Source organism: Dendrobates tinctorius, unplaced genomic scaffold, assembly GCF_039654945.1.
Source record: "Dendrobates tinctorius isolate UK_male_01 unplaced genomic scaffold, ASM3965494v1 ptg000375l, whole genome shotgun sequence".
Lineage (NCBI taxonomy): Eukaryota > Metazoa > Chordata > Amphibia > Anura > Dendrobatidae > Dendrobates > Dendrobates tinctorius.
Window position 1 is genome coordinate 637,783 of NW_027362041.1, and position 23,501 is coordinate 661,283.

General features: G+C 48.0%; 1 protein-coding gene across 3 annotated transcripts in view; it reads left to right on the plus strand.

The window, feature by feature from the left end:
• The first annotated feature begins 6,903 nt into the window (after positions 1-6,903).
• Positions 6,904-23,501, plus strand: part of GGA1 (golgi associated, gamma adaptin ear containing, ARF binding protein 1) — a 157,937-nt gene continuing 141,339 nt past the window's right edge. Inside the window, exon 1 of one of the 3 annotated variants that reach the window (XM_073562984.1) lies at positions 6,904-7,111. In XM_073562984.1, the coding sequence (XP_073419085.1) occupies positions 7,032-7,111 (80 nt within the window). In that variant the 5' untranslated portion in view covers positions 6,904-7,031. The remainder of the gene's footprint in view (positions 7,112-23,501) is intronic. The other 2 variants (XM_073562983.1, XM_073562986.1) reach the window with 2 other exon arrangements.

Sequence of the window (23,501 nt, forward strand, 5' to 3'; positions counted from 1 at the left end):
TAATAGATCACAGACTGAATATGAGTCAACAGTGTGATGCAGCAGCAAAAAAGGCAAATGCAATTCTAGGATGTATTAACAGAAGCATACAGTCTAGATCACGTGAAGTAATTATTTCCCTCTACTCCTCTTTGGTCAGACCTCATCTGGAATATTGTGTCCAATTTTGGGCACCACATTTTAAAAAAGACATCAACAAACTGGAGCAAGTTCAGAAAAGAGCGACCAGAATGGTGACCGGTCTGCAAACCCTGTCTTATGAGGAAAGGTTGCAGGATTTGGGAATGTTTAGTTTGCAAAAGAGAAGACTGAGAGGAGACTTAATAGCTGTCTACAAATATCTAAAGGGCTGTCACATTGTAGAAGGATCAACTTTATTCTCATTTGCACAAGGAAAGACAAGAAGCAATGGGATGAAGCTGAATGGGAGGAGACACAGATTAGATATTAGAAAAAACTTTTTGACAGTTAGAGTGATCAATGAGTGGAACAGGCTGCCACGAGAAGTGGTGAGTTCTCCTTCAATGGAAGTCTTCAAACAGAGGCTGGACAGACATCTAACTGGGATGATTTAGCGAATCCTGCTTTGAGCAGGGGGTTGGACCAGATGGCCCAGGAGGTCCCTTCCAACTCTACGATTCTATGATTCTTGCCACAGCTCGCATTGCCTGGATGAGCTGCACTACCTGAGCCACTTATGTGGGTTGTAGAGTCTGTCTCAAGCTACCACGAGTGTGAAAGCACAACCAACATTCAAAAGTGACCAAAACATCAGCCAGAAAGTATTGGTACAGAGATGTGGTCTGTGGTCCCCACTTGCAGAACCACTCCTTTATTGAGGTTGTCTTGATAAGTGCCAATAATTTCCATCTGTTGTCTATTCCATTTGCATAACAGCATGTGAAATTGATTGTCAATCAGTGTTGCTTCCTAAGTGGACAGTTTGATTTCACAGAAGTTTGATTTACTTGGAGTTTTATTCTGTTGTTTAAGTGTTCCCTTTAATTTATTGAGCAGTGTATAATTCTGTAAATGTACCAAACCATAAGGCCTCATACTCACTTGGGAGAGACTCGCACGATTCTCTCGCATGAAAAGCTGGCACTGCCGCTGGCACTCGGACCAGAGAGTGTGGCTACATGTATTTCTATGCATCTGCAGGCTCCGGTCCGAGTGCCGGCGGCACTGCCAGGTTTTCACGAGAACGGGAGTATGAGCCCTAATAAGGATCAGCAGTTTGTCTAATGCCTGTGTTTTACATTAGGGCCTGTTCACACTTTCTTTCCTGAGCCCGTTGAGTACTGTCTGAATCCTGTATATGGAGTTCAAATGAATTCCACGTTTTGTTTTTTTTTCAGAACGTGTCAGTCTGTTCCAACAGCCACAGAAAAATGGACACTTTTATACCAAAAACAAACCGACCCTAAGGGTCTCGGTGGATGCTACGCACTTGAGCAGCGTCCAACCCGCAGCATCCAGATGTTACAGCATAGTGGGTGGGATTTCAAGAAATTCTATGTCCACTACACATGCACCGATGCCCGCGGATCACCTGCGGAGATGGACATGTGGCGACCGCAACATGTCCATTTATCTTGCGGAGATGTGAGCCTATACAATGTATTGGATGCGGTGAATCTGCACGGTTCAGTGATTAGAGGATTCACCTGTGTCCAATAGACAGCAGCGGACATGTGTTGCATCCAAAGCGCTGCCAATTCCTGATCGTGTGCACCTGCCCTTAGAAAACAAATCAGTCAATTTCACAAAAAAAAAAACAAAACAAAAAAAAAGGAATTCATTTGAACTCTGCTGGTGCCAGTGCAGTCTGTGGCCCCATCGGGGATTTATGAGAATCCTATTCTTGGGTTATTCAGGCAGAAGCGCAGTGTGAACAGGGCTTAATATATTGCTGTGAGGAATAGTGCAGTATACTATACTATTCCGCGCTGTCCCAGTGCCGCGGTCAGACACAGAAGACACTTTTTTATCTTTTTAATAAATCTGTTGATGTCGTTTTTCAGCGTTTTTTTTTCTCTATTCAAATGAATGGGACACAAAAATGCAAGTGAAAACATTTGTAGATCAATCCGCAGCAAAAAATGGTGCGGTGTGAACAGACACTACAGGTGTTTTCTGAGAATGTAAAAATTAGTATGAAATTATAAATTTCCCCCACGGCTCCAGCACTGAGGCTCCAGGGGTCTCCGCCAGTCTTAGCACTGGGTTGCAGCCATCTTGTGGCTCCGGGGGTCTCCGCCAGTCTTAGCACTGGGCTGCACCCATCTTGGGGGTCTCCGCCAGTCTTAGCACTGGGCTGCAGCCATCTTGGGGGTCTCCGCCAGTCTTAGCACTGGGCTGCAGCCATGTGGTGGCTCCAGGGGTCTCCGCCAGTTTTAGCACTGGGTTGCAGCCATCTTGTGGCTCCGGGGGTCTCCGCCAGTCTTAGCACTGGGCTGCAGCCATCTTGTGGCATCGGGGGTCTCCGCCAGTCTTAGCACTGGGCTGCAGCCATCTTGTGGCACCGGGGGGAACCGCCAGTCTTAGCACTGGGCTGCAGTCATCTTGTGGCTCCGGGGGGAACCGCCAGTCTTAGCACTGGGCTGCAGCTATCTTGGGGGTCTCCGCCAGTCTTAGCACTGGGCTGCAGCCATCTTGGGGGTCTCCACCAGTCTTAGCACTGGGCTGCACCCATCTTAGGGGTCTCCACCAGTCTTAGCACTGGGCTGCAGCCATCTTGGGGGTCTCCGCCAGTCTAAGCACTGGGCTGCAGCCATCTTGGGGGTCTCCGCCAGTCTTAGCACTGGGCTGCAGCCATCTTGGGGGTCTCCGCCAGTCTTAGCACTGGGCTGCAGCCATCTTGGGGGTCTCCGCCAGTCTTAGCACTGGGCTGCAGCCATCTTGGGGGTCTCCGCCAGTCTTAGCACTGGGCTGCAGCCATCTTGGGGGTCTCCGCCAGTCTTAGCACTGGGCTGCAGCCATCTTGGGGGTCTCCGCCAGTCTTAGCACTGGGCTGCAGCCATCTTGGGGGTCTCCGCCAGTCTTAGCACTGCGCTGCAGCCATCTTGGGGGTCTCCGCCAGTCTTAGCACTGGGCTGCAGCCATCTTGGGGGTCTCCGCCAGTCTTAGCACTGGGCTGCAGCCATCTTGGGGGTCTCCGCAAGTCTTAGCACTCGGCTGCAGCTACCTTGGGGGTCTCCGCCAGTCTTAGCACTGGGCTGCAGCCATCTTGTGGCTCCGGAGGTCTCCACCAGTCTTAGCACTGGGCTGCAGCCATACTGTGGCTCCGGGGGTCTCCGCCATTCTTAGCACTGGGCTGCAGCCATCTTGTGGCTCCGGAGGGTCTCCGCCAGTCTTAGCACTGGGCTGTAGCCATCTTGTGGCTCCGGGGGTCTCCGCCAGTCTTAGCACTGGGCTGCAGCCATCTTGTGGCTCCGGGGGTCTCCGCCAGTCTTAGCACTGGGCTGCAGTCATCTTGGGGGTCTCCGCCAGTCTTAGCACTGGGCTGCAGCCATCCTGTGGCTCGGGGGTCTCCGCAAGTCTTAGCACTGGGCTGCAGCCATCTTATGGCTCCGGGGGTCTCCGCCATTCTTAGCACTGGGCTGCAGCCATCTTGTGGCTCCAGGTGTCTCCGCCATTCTTAGCACTGGGCTGCAGCCATCTTGGGGGTCTCCGCCAGTCTTAGCACTGGGCTGCAGCCATCTTGGGGGTTTCGGCCAGTCTTAGCACTGGGCTGCAGCCATCTTGGGGGTCTCCGCCAGTCTTACCACAGGGCTGCAGTCATCTTGGGGGTCTCCGCCAGTCTTACCACAGGGCTACAGCCATCCTGTGGCTCCGGGGGTCTACGCCAGTCTTAGCACAGGGCTGCAGCCATCTTGGGGGTCTCCGCCAGTCTTAGCACTGGGCTGCAGCCATCTTGTGGGTCTCCGCCAGTCTTAGCACTGGGCTGCAGCCATCCTGTGGCTCCGGGGGACTCCGCCAGTCTTAGCACTGGGCTGCAGCCATCTTGGGGTCTCCGCCAGTCTTAGCACTGGCCTGCAGCCATCCTGTGGCTCCGGGGGTCTCCGCCATTCTTAGCACTGGGCTGCAGCCATCTTGGGGGTCTCCGCCAGTCTTAGCACTGGGCTGCAGCCATCTTGTGGGTCTCCGCAAGTCTTAGCATTGGGCTGCAGCCATCTTGGGGTCTCCGCCAGTCTTAGCACTGGGCTGCAGCCATCCTGTGGCTCCGGGGTTCTCCGCCAGTCTTAGCACTGGGCTGCAGCCACCTTTGGGGTCTCCGTCAGTCTTAGCACTGGGCTGCAGTCATCCTGTGGCTCCGGGGGTCTCCGCCAGTCTTAGCACTGGGCTGCAGCCATCTTGTAGCTCCGGGGTTCTCCGCCAGTCTTAGCACAGGGCTGCAGCCACCTTGGGGGTCTCCGCAAGTCTTAGCACTCGGCTGCAGCTACCTTGGGGGTCTCCGCCAGTCTTAGCACTGGGCTGCAGCCATCTTGTGGCTCCGGGGGTCTCCACCAGTCTTAGCACTGGGCTGCAGCCATACTGTGGCTCCGGGGGTCTCCGCCATTCTTAGCACTGGGCTGCAGCCATCTTGTGGCTCCGGAGGGTCTCCGCCAGTCTTAGCACTGGGCTGTAGCCATCTTGTGGCTCCGGGTTGTCTCCGCCAGTCTTAGCACTGGGCTGCAGCCGTCTTGTGGCTCCGGGGGGTCTCCGCCAAGTCTTATCACTGGGCTGCAGTCATCTTGTGGCTCCGGGGGTCTCCGCCAGTCTTAGCACTGGGCTGCAGCCATCTTGTGGCTCCGGGGGTCTCCGCCAGTCTTAGCACTGGGCTGCAGTCATCTTGGGGGTCTCCGCCAGTCTTAGCACTGGGCTGCAGCCATCCTGTGGTTCGGGGGTCTCCGCAAGTCTTAGCACTGGGCTGCAGCCATCTTGTGGCTCCAGGTGTCTCCGCCATTCTTAGCACTGGGCTGCAGCCATCTTGGGGGTCTCCGCCAGTCTTAGCACTGGGCTGCAGCCATCTTGGGGGTTTCGGCCAGTCTTAGCACTGGGCTGCAGCCATCTTGGGGGTCTCCGCCAGTCTTACCACAGGGCTGCAGTCATCTTGGGGGTCTCCGCCAGTCTTACCACAGGGCTACAGCCATCCTGTGGCTACGGGGGTCTACGCCAGTCTTAGCACTGGGCTGCAGCCATCTTGGGGGTCTCCGCCAGTCTTAACACTGGGCTGCAGCCATCTTGTGGGTCTCCGCAAGTCTTAGCACTGGGCTGCAGCCATCTTGGGGTCTCCGCCAGTCTTAGCACTGGGCTGCAGCCATCCTGTGGCTCCGGGGTTCTCCGCCAGTCTTAGCACTGGGCTGCAGCCACCTTGGGGGTCTCCGCCAGTCTTAGCACTGGGCTGCAGCCATCTTGTGGGTCTCCGCAAGTCTTAGCACTGGGCTGCAGCCATCTTGGGGTCTCCGCCAGTCTTAGCACTGGGCTGCAGCCATCTTGGGGTCTCCGCCAGTCTTAGCACTAGGCTGCAGCCATCCTGTGGCTCCGGGGGTCTCCGCCAGTCTTAGCACTGGGCTGCAGCCATCCTGTGGCTCCGGGGTTCTCTGCCAGTCTTAGCACTGGGCTGCAGCCACCTTGGGGGTCTCCGCCAGTCTTAGCACTGGGCTGCAGCCACCTTGGGGGTCTCCGCCAGTCTTAGCACTGGGCTGCAGCCATCTTGTGGGTCTCCGCAAGTCTTAGCACTGGGCTGCAGCCATCTTGGGGTCTCCGCCAGTCTTAGCACTGGGCTGCAGCCATCTTGGGGTCTCCGCCAGTCTTAGCACTGGGCTGCAGCCATCCTGTGGCTCCGGGGGTCTCCGCCAGTCTTAGCACTGGGCTGCAGCCATCTTGGGCGTCTCCTCCAGTCTTAGCACTGGGCTGCAGCCATCTTGGGGTCTCCGCCAGTCTTAGCACTGGGCTGCAGCCATCTTGGGGTCTCCGCCAGTCTTAGCACTGGGCTGCAGCCATCTTGGGCGTCTCCGCCAGTCTTAGCACTGGGCTGCAGCCATCTTGGGCGTCTCCGCCAGTCTTAGCACTGGGCTGCAGCCATCTTGGGCGTCTCCGCCAGTCTTAGCACTGGGCTGCAGCCATTTTGGGCGTCTCCGCCAGTCTTAGCACTGGGCTGCAGCCATCTTGGGCGTCTCCGCCAGTCTTAGCACTGGGCTGCAGCCACCTTGGGGGTCTCCGCCAGTCTTAGCACTGGGCTGCAGCCATCTTGTGGGTCTCCGCCAGTCTTAGCACTGGGCTGCAGCCATCTTGGGCGTCTCCGCCAGTCTTAGCACTGGGCTGCAGCCACCTTGGGGGTCTCCGCCAGTCTTAGCACTGGGCTGCAGCCATCTTGGGCGTCTCCGACAGTCTTAGCACTGGGCTGCAGCCATCTTGGGCGTCTCCGCCAGTCTTAGCACTGGGCTGCAGCCATTTTGGGCGTCTCCGCCAGTCTTAGCACTGGGCTGCAGCCATCTTGGGCGTCTCCGCCAGTCTTAGCACTGGGCTGCAGCCACCTTGGGGGTCTCCGCCAGTCTTAGCACTGGGCTGCAGCCATCTTGTGGGTCTCCGCCAGTCTTAGCACTGGGCTGCAGCCATCTTGGGCGTCTCCGCCAGTCTTAGCACTGGGCTGCAGCCACCTTGGGGGTCTCCGCCAGTCTTAGCACTGGGCTGCAGCCATCTTGGGCGTCTCCGACAGTCTTAGCACTGGGCTGCAGCCATCTTGTGGCTCCAGGGGTCTCTCCACCAATCTAATCTAATCTCCCATTACGCCACTCTAATTTTCTTAGTGACGGCCCAGATTTACCATTCACGGAAAGACACACCCATCACGTGCCTCACGCATTAACTACTTGGGCACCGGAACTGCTCATGTACCCTGAGCGCTTTATGTCCAGACACCAAAAAGTTAGATGTGCGCAGAAGTGACGAGCGTCCCGCTTCCGGCGGAAGTCACGTGACCGTGTGCCCATCTTCTGGCGGAAGTCATACGATCGTGTGTCTTTCCTGGCGGAGGTGACGTCCTCATGTTTCACTCCTGGCGGAAGTGTCCGAGTGCAGTTGACGTAGCTGAGTATGGAGGAGGAGAGTCTGGAAGCCCGGATCAGTAAGTGCGGGTCTGGGGGCTGCGGTCACAGGACAGAGGCTGCAGATTGTGCGCGGCGCCCCCTCAGCGCTCACAACAACTTCATCAACTCGATTATGACATCACTGAGCCATGTATTGAGAAATCCAGTACAGAGCCAGGGAAGAGGACGAGTCTGGGTCACGATAGGACAGAGCCAGGGAAGAGGACGAGTCTGTGTCACGATAGGACAGAGCCAGGGGAGAGGACGTGTCTGGGTCACGATAGGACAGTAATAGGGAAGATGACGGGTCTGAGTCACGATAGGACAGTGATAGGGAAGATGACGGGTCTGGGTCACGATAGGACAGTGACAGGGAAGATGACGGGTCTGGGTCACGATAGGACAGTAATAGGGAAGATGACGGGTCTGAGTCACGATAGGACAGTGATAGGGAAGATGACGGGTCTGAGTCACGATAGGACAGTGATAGGGAAGATGACGGGTCTGTGTCACGATAGGACAGAGCCAGGGAAGAGGACGAGTCTGGGTCACGATAGGACAGTAATAGGGAAGATGACGGGTCTGAGTCACGATAGGACAGTGATAGGGAAGATGACGGGTCTGGGTCACGATAGGACAGTAATAGGGAAGATGACGGGTCTGGGTCACGATAGGACAGTAATAGGGAAGATGACAGGTCTGAGTCACGATAGGACAGTGATAGGGAAGATGACGGGTCTGAGTCACGATAGGACAGTGATAGGGAAGACGACGGGTCTGGGTCACGATAGGACAGTGACAGGGAAGATGACGAGTCTGGGTCACGATAGGACAGTGACAGGGAAGATGACGGGTCTGGGTCACGATAGGACAGTGACAGGGAAGATGACGAGTCTGTGTCACGATAGGACAGTGACAGGGAAGATGACGGACCTGGGTCACGATAGGACAGTGACAGGGAAGATGACGGGTCTGAGTCACGATAGGACAGTGATAGGGAAGATGACGGGTCTGGGTCACGATAGGACAGTGACAGGGAAGATGATGGGTCTGAGTCACGATAGGACAGTGATAGGGAAGATGACGGGTCTGGGTCACGATAGGACAGTGACAGGGAAGATGACGAGTCTGGGTCACGATAGGACAGTGATAGGGAAGATGACGAGTCTGGGTCACGATAGGACAGTGATAGGGAAGATGACGGGTCTGGGTCTCGATAGGACAGTGACAGGGAAGATGATGGGTCTGGGTCACGATAGGACAGTGACAGGGAAGATGACGGGTCTGGGTCACGATAGGAAAGTGACAGGGAAGATGACGGGTCTTGGTCACGATAGGACAGTGACAGGGAAGATGAGGGGTCTGTGTCACGATAGGACAGTGACAGGGAAGATGAGGGGTCTGGGTCACGATAGGACAGTGACAGGGAAGATGACGGGTCTGGGTGACGATTGGACAGTGATAGGGAAGATGATGGGTCTGGGTCATGATAGGACAGTGACAGGGAAGATGACGGGTCTGGGTCACGATAGGACAGGGAAGATGACGGGTCTGGGTCACGATAGGACCGTGACAGGGAAGATGACGAGCCTGGGTCACGATAGGAAAGTGACAGGGAAGATGACGAGTCTGGGTCACGATAGGAAAGTGACAGGGAAGATGACGAGTCTTGGTCACGATAGGACCGTGACAGGGAAGATGACGAGTCTGGGTCACGATAGGAAAGTGACAGGGAAGATGACGAGTCTTGGTCACGATAGGACAGAGCCAGGGAAGATGACGAGTCTGGGTCACGATAGTATAGTGACAGGGAAGATGACGAGTCTGGGTCACGATAATACAGTGACAGGGAAGATGACGAGTCTGGGTCACGATAGGACAGTGACGGAAGATGACGAGTCTGGGTCACGATAGCACAGTACAATGGTAGGGAAGATGACGGGTCTGCGTCACTATAGGACAGTGACGGGAAAGATGACGGGTCTGCGTCACAATAGGACAGTGACGGAGAAGGTGACAAGGCTGCGTCACGATAGGACAGTGACGGAGAAGGTGACGAGGCTACGTCACGATAGGACAGTGACGGGGAAGGTGACGAGGCTGCATCACGATAGGACAGTGACTGGGAAGGTGGCGAGGCTGCGTCACGATAGGACAGTGACGGGGAAGGTGGCGAGGCTGCGTCACGATAGGACAGTGACGGGGAAGGTGACGAGGCTGCGTCACGATAGGACAGTGACGGGGAAGGTGACGAGGCTGCGTCACGATTGGACAGTGACGGGCAAGGTGACGAGGCTGTGTCAAGATAGGACGGTGTTGGGGAAGATGATGGGACTGGGTCACGATAGGACAGTGATGGGGAAGATGATGGGACTGGGTCACGATAGGACAGTGATGGGGAAGATGATGGGACTGGGTCACGATAGGACAGTGATGGGGAAGATGACGGGACTGGGTCACAATAGGATGGTGACGAGGCTGCGTCACGATAGAATCATAGAATCGTAGAGTTGGAAGGGACCTCCTGGGCCATCTGGGCCAACCCCCTGCTCAAAGCAGGATTCGCTAAATCATCCCAGTCAGATGTCTGTCCAGCCTCTGTCTAGACTTCTATTGGAGGAGAACTCACCACTTCTCGTGGCAGCCTGTTTCACTCTAACTGTCAAAAAGTTTTTTCTAATATCTAATCTGTGTCTCCTCCCATTCAGTTTCATCCCATTGCTTCTAGTCTTTCCTTGTACAATCTAATATATAAAGCTCAAGTGTGTGTATGTATGTATGTGTGTATGTCCGGGATTGGCATCCGCACCGTCGCAGCTACAGCCACAAAATTTGGCAGTCACACGTCTGCACCCCGATAGCGTCCTAGGCTATGTTGTGAGGTGAAATTTTAACCCCGCGCGTTCCAATTCACCAAACAATTTTGCCTCTATCTACATAATGGGGAAAAAGTGTGTGTATCAAGCCCCGCCCCTCATTATGATGTCATAATGGTTGCCATGGCGACACTGATGTCATCATAGGTTGCAAGCCCCGCCGCTCATTATGATGTCATAATGGTTGACTATGGGATGGAGGATGTGTGATGGGTATATGGGCACTGGACTATGGGATGGAGGATATGTATGACGGGTATATGGGCACGGGACTATGGGATGGTGGATATGTATGATGGGTATATGGGCATGGGACTATGGGATGGAGGATATGTATGATGGGTATATGGGCATGGGACTATGAGATGAAGGATGTGTATGATGGGTATATGGGCATGGGACTATGGGATGGAGGATGTGTGATGGGTATATGGGCACGGGACTATGGGATGGCGGATATGTATGATGCTTATATGGGCATGGGCCTATGGGATTGTGGATATGTATATGGGCACGGGACTAAGGGATGGAGGATAATTCACAAAAGAAACATAAGCCAGCTCACCAGGTATCCACCGCAGACCTCGGAACTCCGTCTGGACTGACGTGAAACCAATTAGAGAAAGCGATTAGTTCCAGCTGCGTGTAAAATTCTTCTTTATTCCATCATTTAAAATATAACATCTTCATAGGTATATGCCACAACCTCGGACACGGCAACGCGTTTCGATCTATAAGATCTTTGTCAGAGCCATAAAGACACACTGCTCTCACCTGCATTATATATTACATTTTATCCAATGGCATTCATAGAATACTGTCACGTGACAATTTAACCCTTAAAATAAAATTCCCAATTTATATATACAAATAAATAAAAACATGTTGTGAAAAAAGAAAAAAGCTTACTTATATTATTAACAATAATGAAGCATTAGGTCATTACGTTTGTTCAGACCATTCGGAGATCGGGTGTTGAGATGATAAATCCAAAAAGCCTCTCTGGTTAGCAGGCATCGCTTGGAATCTCCACCACGAAAAGGAATTTTAACCTGTTCTATTCCTTGCACTTGGAAACTAGAGGTATTTCGAGCATGGCATGTGATGAAATGCTGGGACACAGCTGATAAATTACGATTCATATTATTCATATTGTAAATGTCATATAGATGTTCTCTGATGCGTACCTTCATTTTTCTAGAGGTGCAACCTATATATGACAATTTACATATTGTACAATCTATTTTATAAATCACATTAGTTGAATTACAGTTTATATATTGTTTTATATTGTATTGTATTGTGTCCCCAGCATTAGAGAAATTTTTAGTGATATTTGCATATCTACATGTTTTACATATATTGATTCCACATCTAAAAAAACCATTGCAGGTTAGCCAAGTTTTATCCAATTTTTTATTATTAAGAAAGAATAAATTGGGTGATAATTTGTCCCCCAGTGTGGGAGCTCTTCTCGATACTATATTTATACCTGGCGCTAAAATTTCTGCTAGTTTGGTGTCCTCATATAGAATAGGTAAATATTTATTAATAATTCTTTTAATGTGTGGAAATTGACGACTAAACTGGAAACAAATATATGGTTTTTTACCAATCATTGACTCATTTGCATTTGTATTAGTAGAGATCATTTCACTGCGATTTTTCTTTTCTGTTATTCGTTGCGCTCGGTTTAAAGACCAGTCTGGGTACATACGATTTTTTAATTTTTTCCTAACATGTTCCAATTCGCTATCTAGATTTTTTTCTTCACTGCAGTTACGTTTAACCCTAGTAAATTCCCCCACTGGTATCGCTTTGAGGGTATGTTTGTTATGGCCACTAGTGGCATGTAGGATAGTATTCCCACTATAGGGTTTATGGTGCGTTTTAGTAGCGATAATTTCACCTTTGACACCTACTAAATCCAAATCCAGAAAGGATATATGGTCCCTATCATGTTTGTATGTAAATTTAATATTATATTGATTGGAATTTAAATATTGTATAAAGTGTGGTATGGTAGATACATCTCCAACCCAAATAATTAGGGTATCATCGATACCCTAGTCATGCAAACCTAGTCATGTCTTGCTGGGAATATGAATATATTTTTTCTGGTTCAAATCCTTTTTTATAGTCAATTGATGTGGTATGGTAGATATATCGATGATACCCTAATTATTTGGGGTGGAGATGTATCTACCATACCACACTTTATACAATATTTAAATTCCAATCAATATAATATTAAATTTACATACAAACATGATAGGGACCATATATCCTTTCTGGATTTGGATTTAGTAGGTGTCAAAGGTGAAATTATCGCTACTAAAACGCACCATAAACCCTATAGTGGGAATACTATCCTACATGCCACTAGTGGCCATAACAAACATACCCTCAAAGCGATACCAGTGAGGGAATTTACTAGGGTTAAACGTAACTGCAGTGAAGAAAAAAATCTAGATAGCGAATTGGAACATGTTAGGAAAAAATTAAAAAATCGTATGTACCCAGACTGGTCTTTAAACCGAGCGCAACGAATAACAGAAAAGAAAAATCGCAGTGAAATGATCTCTACTAATACAAATGCAAATGAGTCAATGATTGGTAAAAAACCATATATTTGTTTCCAGTTTAGTCGTCAATTTCCACACATTAAAAGAATTATTAATAAATATTTACCTATTCTATATGAGGACACCAAACTAGCAGAAATTTTAGCGCCAGGTATAAATATAGTATCGAGAAGAGCTCCCACACTAGGGGACAAATTATCACCCAATTTATTCTTTCTTAATAATAAAAAATTGGATAAAACTTGGCTAACCTGCAATGGTTTTTTTAGATGTGGATTCAATAAATGTAAAACATGTAGATATGCAAATATCACTAAAAATTTCTCTAATGCTGGGGACACAATACAATACAATATAAAACAATATATAAACTGTAATTCAACTAATGTGATTTATAAAATAGATTGTACAATATGTAAATTGTCATACAGTGCCTACAAGTAGTATTCAACCCCCTGCAGATTTAGCAGGTTTGATAAGATGCAAATAAGTTAGAGCCTTCAAACTTCACACAAGAGCAGGATTTATTAACAGATGCATAAATCTTACAAACCAAAAAGTTATGTTGCTCATTTAAATTTTAATACATTTTAAACATACAAGTGTGGGTCAATTATTATTCAACCCCTAGGTTTAATATTTTGTGGAATAACCCTTGTTTGCAATTACAGCTAATAATCGTCTTTTATAAAACCTGATCAGGCCGGCACAGGTCTCTGGAGTTATCTTGGCCCACTCCTCCATGCAGATCTTCTCCAAGTTATCTAGGTTCTTTGGGTGTCTCATGTGGACTTTAATCTTGAGCTCCTTCCACAAGTTTTCAATTGGGTTAAGGTCAGGAGACTGACTAGGCCACTCCAGCACCTTGATTTTTTGCCTCTTGAACCAGGCCTTGGTTTTCTTGGCTGTGTGCTTTGGGTCGTTGTCTTGTTGAAAGATGAAATGACGACCCATCTTAAGATCCTTGATGGAGGAGCGGAGGTTCTTGGCCAAAATCTCCAGGTAGGCCGTGCTATCCATCTTCCCATGGATGCGGACCAGATGGCCAGGCCCCTTGGCTGAGAAACAGCCCCACAGCATGATGCTGCCACCACCATGCTTGACTGTAGGGATGGTATTCTTGGGGTCGTATGCAGTGCCATCCAGTCTCCAAACGTCACGTGTGTGGTTGGCACCAAAGATCTCGATCTTGGTCTCATCAGACCAGAGAACCTTGAACCAGTCTGTCTCAGAGTCCTCCAAGTGATCATGAGCAAACTGTAGACGAGCCTTGACATGACGCTTTGAAAGTAAAGGTACCTTACGGGCTCGTCTGGAACGGAGACCATTGCGGTGGAGTACGTTACTTATGGTATTGACTGAAACCAATATCCCCACTGCCATGAGATCTTCCCGGAGCTCCTTCCTTGTTGTCCTTGGGTTAGCCTTGACTCTTCGGACAAGCCTGGCCTCGGCACGGGAGGAAACTTTCAAAGGCTGTCCAGGCCGTGGAAGGCTAACAGTAGTTCCATAAGCCTTCCACTTCCGGATGATGCTCCCAACAGTGGAGACAGGTAGGCCCAACTCCTTGGAAAGGGTTTTGTACCCCTTGCCAGCCTTGTGACCCTCCACGATCTTGTCTCTGATGGCCTTGGAATGCTCCTTTGTCTTTCCCATGTTGACCATGTATGAGTGCTGTTCACAAGTTTGGGGAGGGTCTTAAATAGTCAGAAAAGGCTGGAAAAAGAGATAATTAATCCAAACATGTGAAGCTCATTGTTCTTTGTGCCTGAAATACTTCTTAATACTTTAGGGGAACCAAACAGAATTCTGGTGGTTTGAGGGGTTGAATAATAAATGACCCTCTGAATAAACTTTTCACAATTTAAAAAAAAATTAAACAAAGAAATAACATTCTTTTTTGCTGCAGTGCATTTCACACTTCCAGATCTACAGTCCAAATGTCACAATGCCAAGTTAATTCCGAATGTGTAAACCTGCTAAATCTGCAGGGGGTTGAATACTACTTGTAGGCACTGTATATAGGTTGCACCTCTAGAAAAATGAAGGTGCGCATCAGAGAACATCTATATGACATTTACAATATGAATAATATGAATCGTAATTTATCAGCTGTGTCCCAGCATTTCATCACATGCCATGCTCGAAATACCTCTAGTTTCCAAGTGCAAGGAATAGAACAGGTTAAAATTCCTTTTCGTGGTGGAGATTCCAAGCGATGCCTGCTAACCAGAGAGGCTTTTTGGATTTATCATCTCAACACCCGATCTCCGAATGGTCTGAACAAACGTAATGACCTAATGCTTCATTATTGTTAATAATATAAGTAAGCTTTTTTCTTTTTTCACAACATGTTTTTATTTATTTGTATATATAAATTGGGAATTTTATTTTAAGGGTTAAATTGTCACGTGACAGTATTCTATGAATGCCATTGGATAAAATGTAATATATAATGCAGGTGAGAGCAGTGTGTCTTTATGGCTCTGACAAAGATCTTATAGATCGAAACGCGTTGCCGTGTCCGTGGTTGTGGCATATACCTATGAAGATGTTATATTTTAAATGATGGAATAAAGAAGAATTTTACACGCAGCTGGAACTAATCGCTTTCTCTAAATGGAGGATAATTATAATTTGCTATAACTAACCAAAGTTAGTTACTATGCCCGGGCAGCGCCGGGCTCTTCAGCTAGTTGAGAATAAAGATAATCCTTCTTCAATGTGACAGCCCTTGAGATATTTGTAGACAGCTATTAAGTCTCCTCTCAGTCTTCTCTTCTGCAAGCTAAACATTCTCAAATCCTGCAACCTTTCCTCATAAGACAGGGTTTGCAGACCGGTCACCATTCTGGTCGCTCTTTTCTGAACTTGCTCCAGTTTGTTGATGTTTTTTTTTAAATGTGGCGCCCAAAACTGGACACAGTATCCAGGTGAGGTCTGACCAAAGAGGAGTAGAGGGCAATAATGACTTCATGTGATCTAGACTGTATGCTTCTGTTAATACATCCTAGAATTGCATTTGCCTTTTTTGCTGCTGCATCACACTGTTGACTCATATTCATTCTGTGATCTATTAGTATTCCCAAGTCTTTTTCACATGTGCTGTTGCTTATCCCTATTCCTCCCATTCTGTATATGCTTTTTTCATTTTTATTGCCCAGATGTAGTACTTTGCATTTCTCCCTGTTAAAAACCATTCTGTTAGTTGCTGCCCACTAATCCAGTTTATTTATATCTTTTTGAATCCTCTCACTCTCTTCTCTAGTATTAGCTATCCCTCCTAGCTTTGTGTCATCAGCAAATTTAATCAGTTTACCCTCAATTCCTTCATCTAAATCGTTGATAAAGATGTTGAACAATACAGGGCCCAGGACAGAGCCCTGTGGTACCCCACTTGAGACATTCTTCCATCTGGATGTGCATCCATTTACGACCAGTCTTTGGGTCCGATCACTAAGCCAGTTATGAATCCACCTTACAGTTGCCTTGTCTATTCCATACTTAGACATTTTTTCAATAAGGATTGTTGACGGGGAAGGTGACGAGGCTGCGTCACGATAGGACAGTACAGTGATGGGGAACACAATATTCTCAACAATATCCTCAATCCTGTGGACTAGTGCTGGTTCTCAATAGAAGACATTGCCCCATACACGTCAGTGGTGTTCAGTAATGATATACAGAAAATACAGTACCTTGAAAGTCTTAATTACCCTTGAACTTTTCCACATTTTTTTTTTTTACTTTACACCCACAAACTTAACAGTATGTTATTGGGATTTTCTGTGACACCAACAAGTATTTGTAACGTATAAAGGAAATGATACATGATTTTCTAATTATTTTAAAAGTATGAATACTGTGAGTTGCATTTTTATATTTAACCCACTTGAGGCACTACTTTGTAGGACCACCTTTCTCTGCAATTCCTGTTGCAGTCTTTGGTGTCTGTCTCGCCAAGCTTTGCACTTTTAGAGGTGACATTTTGCCCCTTCTCCTTTGCACACTCGCTCTCTCTCAGTGAGATTGGATGGAGACGTCTGTGATCAGCAATTTTCACTTTTTGTCGCAGATTCTCTGGGATTTGGGTCTGGACTGTGACTGGGCTATTAACACACATGACTATGCTCTGATCTAAGCCTTCCATTGTAGTTCTGAAAGGATGTTGTCACAACTCTGTTGCTGGGTTTTCCGGGACAAGGGGATCTTTCCCTGTACCTAACGCTAGGGACGCCCCTGCTCGCCCTGTTCCCCGGATTACTTCTGATTGTGTAGATATTGGGGGCTCGTACCTTGCCACACTAGCGTTCTCGGGCGCAGCGCAGGGCTGCTAAGCCCCGCCCCTGGCCGCGCCCCCTCCGGTCAGTACCTCCTCTGATCGCATGACGCTGCATGCGATCAGTGTACACAGTGTACTGTGTTGCATTTTTGTGCGCTGGACACAGCGCCAGCAAAATCATACCAGCGCACGGTCAGTGCACGACCAGCGTACCTAACGCTAAATAAAGGGTACCCTGATCGCATACAGCGTCATGCGATCAGAGGAGGAACTGACCAGAGGGGGCGCAGCCGGGGGCGGGGCTTAGTGGTTGCCCTGTGCTGCACCCGAGAACGCTAGCGTGAAACTAGCCTTAGCTCCTGACTCCATCCTCAGTCTGTACCACTCCCCCACCCAGTGCACCGTAATACACCAACCAGATTAATCAAGTGATACGAATAGAGGTAACAAAAATACCAAGCATACAAATATACTCACACAGGCAACAAAGTAATATACCAGGGAGTGGTGGATGGGGTTAAACCAAAGTAGGAGAAGAAAGGGAATTATCTCACGCTCAAAACCTAGCAAGAGTCAGATAAACCCATCAAAAGCTGCCTTCTATAATAACCAGCAACCTCCAGACATGCAGCATAAGCCAACTTTGACAATGTGTGCTTGCCAGGACTTACCATATTTTTCAGACTATAAGACGCAATTTTTGCACCCCAAAAATTGTGAGGAAAATGGGAGGGGGGTGTCTTATTGTGCGAACTTAGTCTTACCGGGGGGTTGCAGCAGTGGTGTGGTGGTCCGGTGTCCACGGAGAGCAGAGCCGGGTGATTCACGGGTTTCTCGGTGGCGGCGGCCATCTTCCTGAGGCCGCGCGTGTGCAGATTGAGTTTTCTGTTTCCCAGGGCTTCTGAATGGCCACGGGAAGCTGCACGTGCGCAGATTGAGATCGCGGCGGCCATTTTCCTAAAGCCGAGTTCACAGATTGAGATCTCGGCTTTAGGAAAATGTTAGCCGCCATCTCCATCTGCGCACGCGCTACCTCCTGCAGCCATTTTCCTGAAGCCCCGGGAAGCAGAGTACTCAATCTGCGCACGTGCGGTCTCGGGAAGATGGCCGCGGCCACCGAGAAACCCGTGATTAACCTGGATCTGCTTGCCTTGGACATCGGGCCATGGCATTACCACACCTGAGGAAGGGACCTTGCTCAGGTGCACGTCGTACCGCCCACCGTGCCTCAGCATCACCGCACCCCTGCCGCCGCCACACCACTGCCGTAATCCCCTCGTGGACACCAGGCCGCGGCGTCACCCACCTTAGTAGGAAGTGACCCTGCTAAGGTGCACTCCCTACCGCCGACACCGGACCGGACCACCCTGAGGAAGGGACCATGCCTTCTGTGATTCTGCTGTACCACCGCCAGCCCTCAGGTAAGATATCTTAACCCTTTAATGACCGTCAATACGTCTTTTAACTGACTTGAGATATAAGAGACTACCATCCCCATACAAGAAACAATCCAGCAGCTGTCGGCTGTACACTATAGCTCACAACTTGCTGCATCAGCCACGATCAGTGATGTCACCGTCCATATCTGTTTAACCACTTAGATGCTGCTGCCAATACTGACTACTTCATATTAATATGTAAAAGAGTGTGGCTTCTCCCTCTCTATCCCTATTGGCACCCTGAGATCATGATTGTGTGGTCCTGATGTTTGCCATGGCAATTCACTAGCAAATAGCGGCCTTAGAGTCTGCCGACTATAGCAACATGTTCAAATGTCAGTGACAATTAGGTGGTGATTATCAACTTTTTCATTCCTATCATGCCACTTTGTATTCATTCCTGAAAAACACCTGAAGGGTTAATAATCTGTCTGATAGCAGTTTTCAGTATGTCACGAGTTGTTGTTTTTAAAATGGTTTAACTTTGGGGGGTTTCCAAATATATAGGACCCCTAAAGTCACTTCAAACCTGGATAGGTCCCTAAAAGAAATAATTTTGTAAATTTCCTTGAAAAAATGAAAAATTGCTGCTACATTTTTAAGCCTCCTAAAATGCTAACAAAATAAAGTACAATTTTACAAATGGTGCTTATGTAGAGCCAACATGTGGGAATTATTATTTATTAATTTTTGCTATGGTATGACTATCTGAATTAAAGGGATAATCATTCAAATTTTGAAAATTGATATTTTTTTACATTTGTCACATGTCTGATATTTTTTTTATAATTAAACACAAAACATATCAACCTAAATTTACCATTATCATAAAGTATAATGTGTCACGAAAAAACAATCTCAAAATCACTGGAATTTGTTGAATCGTCCCAGAGTTATGACCACATAAAGTGACACTGGTCAGATTTTTAAAATTTCTCTGTCACTAACGGGTTAAATTCGGACAATAAGACGGACACCCATCTTATAAAAATCTTTTTTTTTTTTTCTATTTTCACCCCAAAATTTGGTGTGCGTCTTATGGTCCGGTACGTCTTATAGTCTGAAAAATACAGTTTATATTGTAGAAGGGAGTGGCTAACAGTGCACAACTGAGAGCCTTCATGCTCCAGGACCTCTCAACAGAGCAGATTAACTTCTGCAATTCCAAAAGAAACTTGCACCATTTCATAAGAATGTGAAGTGTTTCTAATCAGTGCAGAAGTAGGAGAAGTCAGACACTGTGGCCTAAAAATCGACAACTATATTGTCATCCATACAGTTGAATGTTTAATTTTTCGTGGTATGTAAACCTCCCAAAAAATTCAGCATTTTTTTCTGGATTCAGTTAGGTAGCCATACAGTTTAACATGCTCTCTGTAACGTTACGGTGGTTTTAAAAAAAAAAAAAAGTAACGCTTGTCCTGCTGTAGTTGACAAAATTTTTTTGATTCACTAAAAAAAAGGTTTCAATTAATAAAGGGAACTTGGTTTCCAAAGCCCTAGTAATTAGAAATTGCGCACTGAAAGGGATGGAGGAAGTGGAAGTGCTGATGGTGTACAAATACGTGGAGAACTTGGGGCTCGTGTGACTACGCCTGTGCTGGAACGGAAGAATCACAACCTTGCACGACACATCTTCCTGTCCCACTTTATACGGAGGCACTGGACACCGCTTTTGAAGATATACCAGTTTGAACATGTGGTCAATTGGATAGCAGATAATGTTTCCAGCATGCTTGGCTGCACCACCCAGTAATTCCACACAGTAAACAGTCTGATCAATTGATCCTCATCCTGATTCTTCCTCCCACCAGGAGCTGAGTCCCAGGATACCAATGATCCCACACTAAGACACTCCAATGAACTCTTTACAACATCATTTCTTGATTGTGACCTCCCACTCTGCATGTTCTAAGAGGGACAGGAGGAGATTTTGTGTAGTGATGCACAAAATTTAGAGCAGCCATGGTCACAAGAAGATGAAGTGGGGAACAGCAAATTTTATCTTAGGAAGAAGATGATGATGAGACACAGTTGACGATAAGTCTTGTTAAGTGACCAAGTCAGGAGGATGAGGAGCTGCGTGGAAGACGAGGGGAAGGGATCGGCAGCACTGAAACGGGCAAGAAAAGGTGGTGAGGTGACCAGAGGGAGAAGGCGGGCAGCTGTTCTGCAGAGTCCTACACTCTTGAGTTTCTCCATCAAAGAATTGGGTATTCCCCAGACTGGGCCTTTTTTAAAGAGAGTTCTGAGACAAAAAAATGTTAATTTGCAATCTATGCCATGCCAAGATTAACGTGCCTGACCACAAATGATCATGCACATGTCATCTACGCACCTGACTCAGTTGGCAGAATGCCTGGGTCCATGATTGGTGCCAGTGGGTGATACCATTGCCTCTTCCCCTGTGCTAGGGGCTTCCCAATCCTCTATCCGTGACATTGGAACAGATGCCTCTCGCTCTTCACCTGCCCTTGCACATTCTGAGGCACCATCATCAGGCACTTCCAAAAACTTGTCCCAGCACAGCATTTAGATGTCCCTAAATCATGCCTTGGAACGAAAAATAAATCTCCCAGCCACCTACCCGCAGGCCCAAACACTAAACGGGCATATTTCCAGGCTGCTTGCCGTGGAAATATTGCTGTTTAGACTTGTAGACACAAAGGATTTCCACTGACACATGTTGTTACTCCCTCAGTACTCGCTCCTCAGCCAACCCCAATTTCTCTCGGTGTGACGTCCCCACCTTGTACTAGCACATGTCCAGGAACATCTAACGTGCCCTTTCTAAGAAAGTCCTTTCTGCGAGCTGAACGAGCCGAGAAGACATTGTAGACAATCTTCCTTTGAACCAGAGGCTGAAATTCATTCAAAGTAACCCAATGGGGCAGTTCTCAGAAGGTAGACAGGCAGAGCACTCAAACACCTGCAGGGGAAGAGTCCTGAGGAGAGAATGTGTATATTCCCAGTGCCTTCTGGGATAAGTGAAGAGTCTCCGCGAGCTCAAAGAACACTGGATTTTGGCTGTTGCAACTGAAAGGAGGACATCGGTAAACCGCGTGCCTACCAGGGCGCAAATTTTGGCACATTTTATCACCACTTTGATATCTCTTTAACAATAAGGATATAGAAGAGGCCAGGAGCCATTTGGTGAGCTGCATTTCTTGCTACATGTTCACAGACTTACCAGTGGAAAGCCAAACTTCACATGCCAGAAATGCAAGCTTGTGTTGGAGGAAAAGTAGCAAAAGACAGAGCAGAATTATCTCTTTATGTTAGACCTGTTTCACACATCCGTTTGCGTCCATCAGTCAAAATCCGCCATTTTGCAAAAAAAAAAACGGATCCGCCATTTTTCTTGACGGATCCGTTTTTTCCCCCATTGAGTTGCATTACCGGCGGATCTTGACGGATGGCCATCCGTTGGATCCGTTTTTTTCGCTGATCCGCCAAAATTTTGACATCCGCTGACATGCCCGAACGGACCATGCAACGTTTTTTCGGGCGGCCGGATCCGCATTTGTCACTGCGCCTGCCCGAAAGACTTCACTCAGCCGCAAATTTAACCCTAAACTCTGTTCTGGCGGCTGAAAAATTCTCTCTCTCTATCTCAGCGGTTCCTTTAAAATTCTTCCTTTGACGGATCCGTTAAAATAATGGTCCGGTGCCAAACTTTGTGGTCAAGTACAGGAACGGATCCGTTATCCGCCATTTTAGCGGATTTTGACGGACCAAAAAAACTGATGTGTGAAACAGGCCTTACAGAAAGAGAAGAAATTCGAAGTGCACCTGAAGAAACAGAGGAATGGAAACGTGACCCAGAGAAGCATGAGGATCAGCAGTCAGCACCCATACTGCTCAGGAACCAGTATCAGGCAGGAGAACGATGAAGAAATACATCAGGATAAGACATTACCCCCAAACAGCAACCTTGTACGCCTTCAGAATACCTGGAAACAATCTGCAGTGACTTTGAAAGCTTAGGTAAGAAAGTGAAAGAACTGGGAGCGCAGGTGTCACGATCTGGTTCAGGTTGGAGCCAGTGTTATTGCAACCACTAGAGGGAGCAGGGCAGGAAGAGTAGTCAGGTGAAGCCGAAAGTCAGTACACCGGTTAAGCAATACTTGAGTAATGGAGCAGGCAGATAACGAAGTCAGAGGAAAAGCCAGAAGTCGGTACACGGGATCAGCGAAGCTTAGCAGATGGAGCAGGCGGGTAGCGAAGTCAGAGGAAAAGCCAGAAGTCGGTACACGGGATCAGCGATGTTCATATATAGAGGAGCAGCAGCAGGAGAAGGAGCTTGACTACAGGCTGGAAGCACAATAATCACGCAATGAGGAAGTGTACTGGCTGAGGTTATATAGGGTGGGCAATTAGCAATCAATGGGCCAATTAGGAGAGCACCGGGTGGAGCTGATCAAGAACAAGAATCACTGGTATCTGGTTTCGCATGGAATCTTCCAAGCAGCCGCATAGCTCAGATGGCTGAGCTGCTGACCAGCAGACAAGAGGTTCCAGGTTCGATTCCTGACAGTACTCCCCTCCTTCCAGGATGGCCTCTGGACATCTCAGAGGCTGGTTTATCTGGATACCTCTGATGGAAGATTCTTGTTAGCCTAGAAGCATGAACATTTTCCTCCGGTTCCCATGAGTTTTCTTCTGGTCCATAACCCTTCCATTGCACAAGATACTGCAGGTTACCTCTGATTCTCCTAGAGTCCAGAATCTTTTCCACAATAAATTCTTCCTCGCCATGGACCCTTTCAGGTGGAGGAGGAGGCTGAGTTCTTCCTGGAAATGGATTTTCACAGAATGGTTTGAGCAAAGATACATGAAACACTGGGTGAATCTTAAGACTGCTGGGAAGTTCCAACCGGAAAGCAACTTTGTTAATTTGTGCAGCAATTTGGAAGGGTCCTATGAATTTTTGTCCCAATTTAGAAGATGGCACGTGTGTTTTTAGTGGATAACCAAACCTTGTCACCCACGTGCAGATTAGGAGGTTCTCTGCGGTGTTTATTTGCTGCTTTTTTATAGTCTTCTTGGGCCTTTTGCAAAATCTCAATTAATTTTTCCTGAGATTCCTTTAATCTGTTGAGTCGGCTAGCAACAGCAAGGGTTGAAGTTTCAAAAGGAAGATTAGGAATACATACTGGATGCAAGCCATAGTTAGCATAAAAAGGACTTAGGGCTGTAGAGCTGTGTTTAGCGTTGTTATAGGCAAATTCCGCTGTTGGTAAATA